Consider the following 8,962-nt stretch of genomic DNA (forward strand, 5'->3'; position numbering starts at 1 on the left):
CCGCAAAAAGTTTTCTACCTTTCTCTTCTTCATTTTTCAGATTAGCCAAGATCCTCCGACTACGCACCATCAGAGCTAAGTTTCCAATCCTTATTTTATTTTATATAAATATTATTTTACTTTTTGCCTTTTGCCCAAAATAGGGTTTGCCTCGAATAGTCAATGCGCTCACCCTTATTTATTTTCCTTTTAATTTTCAGGGTCAGTCGAAGGTTCAAGGAAGATCAAGGCATTCAAAGAATTTTTGTTAATTATTATTCCCACTTATTTTCTGTCTTTTAAATTTCCCCCATCCCCGCAGGTGTTTATTGTAATAGCGTAGGAATTTATTTTTCTGCCTTTAATTTCCGTAATATTAACTGCGTGGTTAGTAATCTTAGGGAGTGCAAGCCTTTAATAGAAGTAGATAACTAATTACAAGATAAATATCTGAATTAACCACCTGATTGTCGCACCCACACACCTTTAGGGTAATCCCTCTGGTTGCCTTGTTGCCTTATTGATAATGCCTTAAAATAGTCAAGTCCCTCGATTCTGAGGATACCTAAAGCAAACGTTGCCTTCAAAGTTATTGAAACTCCTTCGATGTTGCCTTATAAAAATGATTGTCCCAATTGCTAAGGTATCCTCGCATGATGCCTAAAAAGATAAAATGACTATTATATCCTTCCCTTAGACTACCTGCCTTCTTTATGGCAAGGGACAGTTTTGTGGCGAATGATAATTTCTCGATGACCCTTCAAACATCCAATTGAAAGACTTCCTGCCTTCTCATGGTATGGATAGATCCTTTCGCCTCGAAAATCTAAAAGAACAAATTTCTAAACTTAGGGTAGTTGCTATTAATTGCTTGCTCTAAAATTCAAAACTCCTTTCCCACTCTTTTCAAATCAATTTTAAAAAGACTACGCTTATTTACAAGCTAAAGTTCTTTTTTCAAAGTTTTTACTTTTCACACCTCCTTTTCAAACAAATCAAACGAACAAGTGAGCTAAGCAATTAAGAGCCCATGGATAACCATGGATGCAAAGGGTGCCTTACACCTCCCCTTTGTATAACTTACCCCCCGAACTCAAAATCTTTTCAAAAGGTCTTTTTCTGTTCTTTTAGCCTTTCTATAAATTGGATAAAATAAAAGTCGGTGGCGACTCTTGCTTACCGTACATTTTCGATTATAAAAGTCAGTTCACCGTATTACACCAAGCATGGTTTGCAGCATAGGATGGTTGAGCAAAATTTGATTGTTCAGGCCCCTGTGTTTCATATGTATGCCATAGGGAAAAGATTAAAAACTGAAAGGGCAATTAGAGGAAAAATATAGAAAGCCTAATTGAAATTATTAGCTATATAACTTACAATCAATTGGGTTAGATGAATAGTAGGAGCAACGGTGGAAATTTCCAAAACAATAGCATTTGATTTTTGCTGGAATGTCAAGACAGTAATGATAACTTGAGGATAGATTATAAACTCCAAGAATTAAGAAGACTTAAGTAAATTATGAGTTTGTACCTCATTAGGGGTGAGGTAGTTGTCAAACTTTTGGTAAAGGTTGTCCTCGTTAAGTATTGTGATGATAGAGAATTGTTCATAGAATAATTGATACTTGATATGGAAGACCATATCTCTATTCAACAGAACATCGAGGAGAGCAAATCAAATTTTAGGGTTGTCCTCTCCAACCTATGAAAAAAACATAGCAAGTAAAAAGACAATTTTTACAATTTATGCTCGCAAGTAACAATAATGAAAAGCATAATTTGAACCATAAAACTCACCGCCTTCATAATTTGTCTTAATTCCTTCGCATTCATTTTAGTGTAAGGAATACAATCCTTATCCCAAAAAACAAATGTTCCTTTGTGGTTATCATATTCTACCTCCACTTCAAGTTTGAATCTACAAAGAGGCACATGAAGAGCATGTTAAAGTTGAATTATATAATGAGCCATTAACATATATGAACATTAGAAATCGAATGGATCACTTAGTGACAGGTTCTACATCAGCAACTCCGCATGCACATTCAAATTTCTCGCCATGAGACTTGTTAGATGATTTGCAGCCAGAGCATGACTCAAAGTACCAACCAAACTTATAAGCCTTGAAACGTTTGATTGTCCCAATTGTGGTTGTGAAACAATCCTATTGAGATTGTAGAGTAGACATATCAACATTGATTACATAATTAAATATAAACAATGACTCAGTTACACATTTAAAACTTGTTTGAATAGACAACCCTAACTCATAGATTCCACGGATACTCTTGACCTCATTCAGGCTAGTCCAGTTTTTGTTAGTGGATTGTGAAATTCTGATATCAGATATGTGATGTCGAAGGAGATGTCACGACATAAATATCTGAGTGTTGAACACTATGGAACAAAAACTAAACACAGTAACAGAAAATAAAGAACACCAGAAATTGTTTACCCAGTGCAGTGACAAACACACCTACTCTTGGGGCTACCAAGCCAGGGATGAAATCAATATACGATAGTATCAATTCGAAGCTAAACAACCTCCGGTTTACAACTTCTCACTTAATCACTACCCTTCCTATGACTTCTACCTAAGACACATCTAGGTATGAGGCCCTCCTTAAATCCCTTCAGTGACAACTAGTGACAACCGACACACATAAACAAATGTAAAAGACACTCTTCAAAGACACACAATTTGCAATGCTTAAAAGCTTATGAGAACTGACACTTGCCCTCCTTGTTTAACAGCTTCGGAGATCAAACATTCAACACCTACAGGTTTGTGAATGAACAAATATGGAACTTACAACACAACCAAAATAAGGATTCCTAGAACCCTAACAAAATACAAATATTAATCCCAATCAAAACTAGGTTTAGGCCAGTCTATTTATAGAATTAGTATTGACTGGATTGGGCTTCAAAACCGCAGTAAAGAGGCTGCACAAGACTGCTACTTGTTGTCCAAGAAAATAGGTTTCCAATCCAAACTTTCCTAAATTGTCTCCAATTATAGAAAGTGTGAAAACCAACAAATATCTCTGATTGAATCGATCTTAGATGACACATAAGCTAACTAAATATTCAAAAATATTCTATAGCTAATAAAACGACTGATACACTTGACAAATCAGCTCCAGCAAACACGATGTCATACCTGCCTTGTTGGAACATCTTGTTCGACATGTTGAAATCTATATGTTAAAACATTTTATTCAACATGTTCCTGATAGGTTGGTTTTACCAAAGTGCATGCCAATCTTAGAGAAACTACAGATTGTATGGATGAAACGAAGGTCAATGACAGAGAAAGAGCAGGTGCACTGGATAAATCAGTTGCTAAAAAACTGAAAGTGCAATAGATTAAACACCACATATGCATTGGATAAATTAGTTTTCATTTACATAATTAAACATGTTGTAGAAAGGTAAGTAGGGCCAGATTATGTGAATGTTTAAGAGATTACCTATCTTTGAATTCATTAACTTGTGGATGGTCCAAGTTAATGTAAAGTCTAGAGTCGTTCAATGCGTTAGAAAGACATGGTAATCCAGAAACTCTATTAATTGAACAAATTGCAGTTAGCAAACAAAAAGGTATGTATTCTAGATTATAATAATAGGACCTGAAAATATATATAAATATTGGAGATTTAAAAAATTAATGAAACCTGTATTTGGCTTGCACCATACGTGTGTCAAGATGATAATAGTAGGACCAATGATTTTATTAGGGGTATTGTAGTTCATGAATTGCCTGTCGTAATCATCCCATAACACAACCTTGATAACATTGCCTTCAATATCACGTAGAGTGATATTGGCGCAAGACTTCTTATCACCACCTCCCATCTGCGTCTTAACAACATCTTGTAAAACCCCAATGACATTTGTAAAATAATTCTATAAGTATATTGCATAAACAACAATGTTCCAACTACTACATAGTCAAAACTACTTAAGTAAATTGCATACTCACCATATAACATATCCGGCTTGAAGCGTCCTTTGAGAAAGTTTTCGATAGGGACAAAATTGTATTTGTGAGTCAGTATTTCTGGGATCGCCACATTTGTCATGGTAGTGCCTCAATTGAAGACAAGTTTGAGAGGGTTAGAACATACTTTGAAAGGGCCATCATTAACAACCGGTTCTTCATTATAAAGAAAATAAGTTTCATTCTCCTTAACTTGTTCGATCCAATCTTTAAAGTCTCGGCTCCTAGTGGTGATGTGAATCTGATCACCATGTGAAATGTAACACCCGAGGCCGAAGAAGGCGATGGGTGGTTGCACCGCATGTAACACCTGAGGCCGAAGAGGGCTATGGTGGTCGCCACATCGGAATGAGAGGAATCCTGAGGCTGTGCAAGTATGGGACTGAATAGTTGAAGGAAAGCTTATAAGGATTGATGGGTAGTACCTATACCAACAAGATGCATCTTCTTTTCGGTAGTCCATTCCATAAGAACTCCATAATTAAGCGTGCTTGACTTGGAGCAATTCTGGGATGGGTGACCTTCTGGGAAGTGTAACACCCTTCTAACTACCCCTAAAAACATAGTACAAAATCAGAGTTAAACATGAATAAAAGGGCGTCACAATTCATTTAAATAAAATTCTACATTCATGGTCATTCTCTACCGAGAAATAACATTTTATTGGAATAAAATTCATGTTTATCACAGCGGAAATTAAACAAACTTTGGATAATTCTTAAAACCACATAAAATACTATTCATAAGGTCACATGCCTTAATTTCAAAAGAAATAATTATCCAAACAATCAAACTGAAATAATAGAGCATAAACAACTCTCAATCAAGCGTTCCCTAGTGTTACAAGTCTCAGAGCATGACACCTACACCTATTTATTAAAACTAAAGACATGACTTTACAAGCCATCCTCACCGATCACTTAAGCCGCTACTTCAATCTGAAATCATCAAAGTAAGGGTGAGACTACATCATAAATTAAATAGCATTATAAATCGTCAGATATAGAATTCATAAGCAATTATCCACCCTACTTAGCATATTCAGATTTACCAATTAATACCAATCACAAGCATAAGTCAAAAGTATGCACCAATAACACAACACAATTATAACACTGAATTTCATCCTGACATGTCACAATTTATACACATATCCACCAATCACAATCATTAATCAACACACAATATTATAACATTGGAACACTTCCATTCATGTTATAACGATTCATACACCTAATGCAATGCAACTATATGCATGTGGTACCAATCATGGGATAACCCATCTCACCGATCCACCATCGTCAAGGATACGACGACACCCACTCACTAATTCCACACAATGGGAATTAGCTACCACTGATCCACCATCGTCAAGGATCAGCCACATGATGATTATGAAATGCATGTATCAACCATAACATGCTCATCATCAACATTAATCAACCAGATGTCATTATCATCAACCAACACAACAATCAATATCCACACACAGTTATGCTATTTCTCAACCATAACAAACACATATTTTACATCAACAATATATGTATATCAATCACGACATCATAATAGATAAAACGTTCATCAAAACACATGATAACCATATTTAACAAGCAGAAGCAATCACATTATAACAACCCACATCATTGCACATATTCAATTATGCAAACAACAAATCATTGCACCTCATTAACTATGCAAAACAAGAATAAACCACATTTGGAGAAAACGATAATTTTCAAAATAAAATCAAGTTATTGTTGTTTTCTTTATTTCATATGGTAGAGCATTCAATTTAAGGAACAACGTCCAAAACGGCGTCTAAAACGGACTTACGGTTTGAAAGTTAGGAGCTTTTAAAGTTAAGTGAAAATTAAGAAAAATCTGTGGAACCCGGTTTGTAACGCCCGTATAATTTTAATATTAATTTAATCAAGAATATTGAATTAATAATTAGAATTATTAAGGATTTTGTGAAAATAATAAATAAATAATGGTTTATGGCATTTGGGCCATGTGAGAAATAGTAAAAGGGGGGGTGTGATATAGGAAGACCCTTTACTAATATTATTATTATTTTCATAAAATAATTGGAATTGGGAAGAAAGAAAGAACGTGAAAGAACAGAAGTCTGAGGAACGAGGAACGTGAAGGAGAACGGTAGAGGGAGAGACCGAGAATCAAGAAATTTGTCTAAGGTAAGGGGGGACTTATCTGATTATCATCTATTATCGGGTTAGGGGTTGATAATACTGAATAGATGTGGAATTCGGGTCGATTGAGTCATATGATAGGTTTAGGGATTGAGTCAATTGTATGATGTTTGATCTCTATGTTTGAATCTATGATGTCTGCGTTGTTATGGTCTCAATTGATGTGAAATTGGTGTATTATGAGACGTATTTTGTGTTGTTTGTGCATTCTATTCTCTAGGTTCGTACTGGTATGAATTGGGTGTGTTTGGAATGCATAGAATGCTGTTTTCTGCAGGTTGGGTTTCTAAAATCGCCGGTTCGCGCCGCGTGCACAGGGTGGCGCCGCAAACAGGTGGGCAGAATGCCAGGAAGTTGGGATACGCTCAGGTCGCGCCGCGTACCTGTGTTCGCGCCGCTAAGGCGTAACTTTTTCTCGTTTCGCGCCGCGTGTAGATGTGTGCGCCACGAACAGCTTGGCAGAGAGCCAATGAATTTTTGGGACGCTCAGTTCGCGCCGCGAACTGATGATGGCGCCGCGTGCTGTTGGTGTTTTGAGATATTTTTAAAAGTTCAAAGATGCATAACTTTTTAACCATTTGTCCGTTTGATGCGCCGTTTTGAGCTAAACGAACCTTGTAGGATAATCTATATGATGATGATTGATCGGTTTTAGAATGATGAAAATACATGTATGCTATTCTTATTGAGTATGATGATTGATGCAGATACGTGTATGTTTTGTATATGATGATTATGGAATTGTGATTGAATGATGTTAATATATATGAACATACTTGAATGATGATGATGATGTTGATGATTGATGATGATGATAGTAGAAGTATGTTGTATATGTTGCATTCATTCATGTTCATTGATGATACTGTATCCATAAGGGTGTGTTGGATCAGTGAAGGGCATGATTCCCATCGTGTGGAATCTGTGCTGGCAGGACCGTATCTTGGACGATGTTGGATCGGTCATGGGTTATCCCCATTTGATGATGATTGGTACCACATGCATAGTGTCAGTTCATACATATGCATAATTTATAACATGATTGGATGTATTCCAGTGTTGTAAATATTAATGATGTATTGATTTTGGTTTGATTGTTGTGAATGTCTGTTTATGAAACAATTGGGTGAATGATACAACTGTGATGTGTTATGGCTTTATAACCTTATAACATTTGTTAATTATGATGAGACTCACCCTTACATGTTGTCATTTTCAGATTGAGGATAGCGGCTGTTCGACTCGGTGAGGATTAGCTCATGAGTCAGTGTTTTAGTAGCGTCAGGTGTCATGCTCTGATAGTTGTAACACTGGGGACGCGATTGTTTAGAGTTTATGATTATGACTCTAGTTATGTTTTGATGTTTTGAAGGATAAGTTTTGAAGATGTTAAACTTAGTCCGTTTTTGATAAATTTCCGCTGTGTGAACATGAAACGTTTTAATTTATGATGATTACCTCAGTGAATGCATGACATGACTGAATGATGTTTGTTTATTATGAATTGTGGCACCCTTATTTCATGTACTCTGAATAATTGTTTTAAAATTGCCGCGGGGTTAGTAAGGGGTGTTACAATAGTGGTATCAGAGCATAGTCGGTCGTTATGACCAGAGTCTTAGTGTCAGTTTTGCTTTCCTGTGTATGCGACTAGTAAGAGTTAACTGTCGATACTTCTGTTCTGATTAAATTGGTTGTGATTTAAGCAGAATAATGGCTGGAAGAGGAGGAAGAAACGATGATGCTATCGCTGAGGCTCTGGGCATGATTGCTGGTGTGCTGGGAGGAAATGCCAATGGAGCTGCGATTGGTGCTGACAGGCAGCTGAACAGTTTTCAGAGGAACAATCCTCCATTGTTCAAGGGCACGCATGATCCTGAAGGTGCTCAGAAGTGGCTTAAGGAGATCGAGAGAATCTTCAGAGTCATCGATTGTGCTGAGGATCTGAAGGTGAGGTATGGTACTCACATGTTGTCTGAAGAGGCTGACGACTGGTGGCTTACTACCAGGACTGAACTGGAAGCTGATGGTGTGGCTATTTCTTGGGCTGTGTTCAAGAGAGAGTTTTTGAGAAGGTACTTTCCTGAAGACGTGAGAGGTCGAAAGGAAATTGAATTTCTGGAACTAGTTCAAGGTAGTATGACAGTACCAGAGTATGCTTCGAAGTTCGTTGAGTTGGCAAAGTACTACGTCCACTACAACAATGATGAAGCTAGTGAATTCTCGAAATGCGTCAAGTTCGAGAACGGTCTCCGTGATGAGATTAAGCAGGGTATCAAATATCAGAGAATCCGGAGATTTGTAGACTTGGTGGACTGTAGTAGGATCTTCGAGGAAGATAATCTCAAGCTAAAGTCATCTCACTCTCGCGAGTTAGTTGACAGGAAAGGGAAGAAGCCTATGGATAAGGGTAAGCCATATGGTAGAGGTAATCCAAAGACTGGTGGTTGGAAGAAGCCTAGTGGGGGAGACTCCAGTGCTTTTGTCAGGTGCTATAACTGTGGTGAGGTCGGGCACCGTAGGAATGAGTGCAAGCTGAATCAGAAGAAGTGCTTCAAGTGTGAAGAGGTGGGTCATGTTGCCGCTGATTGTAAGAAGAAGATTGTGACTTGTTACAATTGTGGTGAGGAGGGTCACATTAGCCCACAGTGTCCTAGACCGAAGAAGAACCAAGCTGGAGGGAAGGTCTTTGCTTTGTCTGGATCGGAAACCACTCCGGAGGATAGACTAATTAAAGGTACGTGTTTTATTCATGGCACACCTTTAGT

At 37.3% G+C, this 8,962-nt stretch overlaps 1 protein-coding gene across 1 annotated transcript; it reads right to left on the reverse strand.

The window, feature by feature from the left end:
* Positions 1-1,656: 1,656 nt before the first annotated feature.
* Positions 1,657-4,066, reverse strand: LOC131641313 (uncharacterized). Its single transcript, XM_058911613.1, has 7 exons — positions 3,932-4,066; positions 3,745-3,890; positions 3,455-3,547; positions 3,232-3,334; positions 1,988-2,145; positions 1,779-1,899; positions 1,657-1,683 (listed from the first exon to the last, which is right to left on the reverse strand). Exons 1-7 carry the CDS (start codon positions 4,064-4,066, stop codon positions 1,657-1,659), a joined length of 783 nt encoding a protein of 260 aa, XP_058767596.1.
* Positions 4,067-8,962: the final 4,896 nt, after the last annotated feature.

The sequence above is a fragment of the Vicia villosa genome, unplaced genomic scaffold (assembly GCF_029867415.1).
Source record: "Vicia villosa cultivar HV-30 ecotype Madison, WI unplaced genomic scaffold, Vvil1.0 ctg.003655F_1_1, whole genome shotgun sequence".
NCBI classification, from domain to species: Eukaryota; Viridiplantae; Streptophyta; class Magnoliopsida; order Fabales; family Fabaceae; genus Vicia; species Vicia villosa.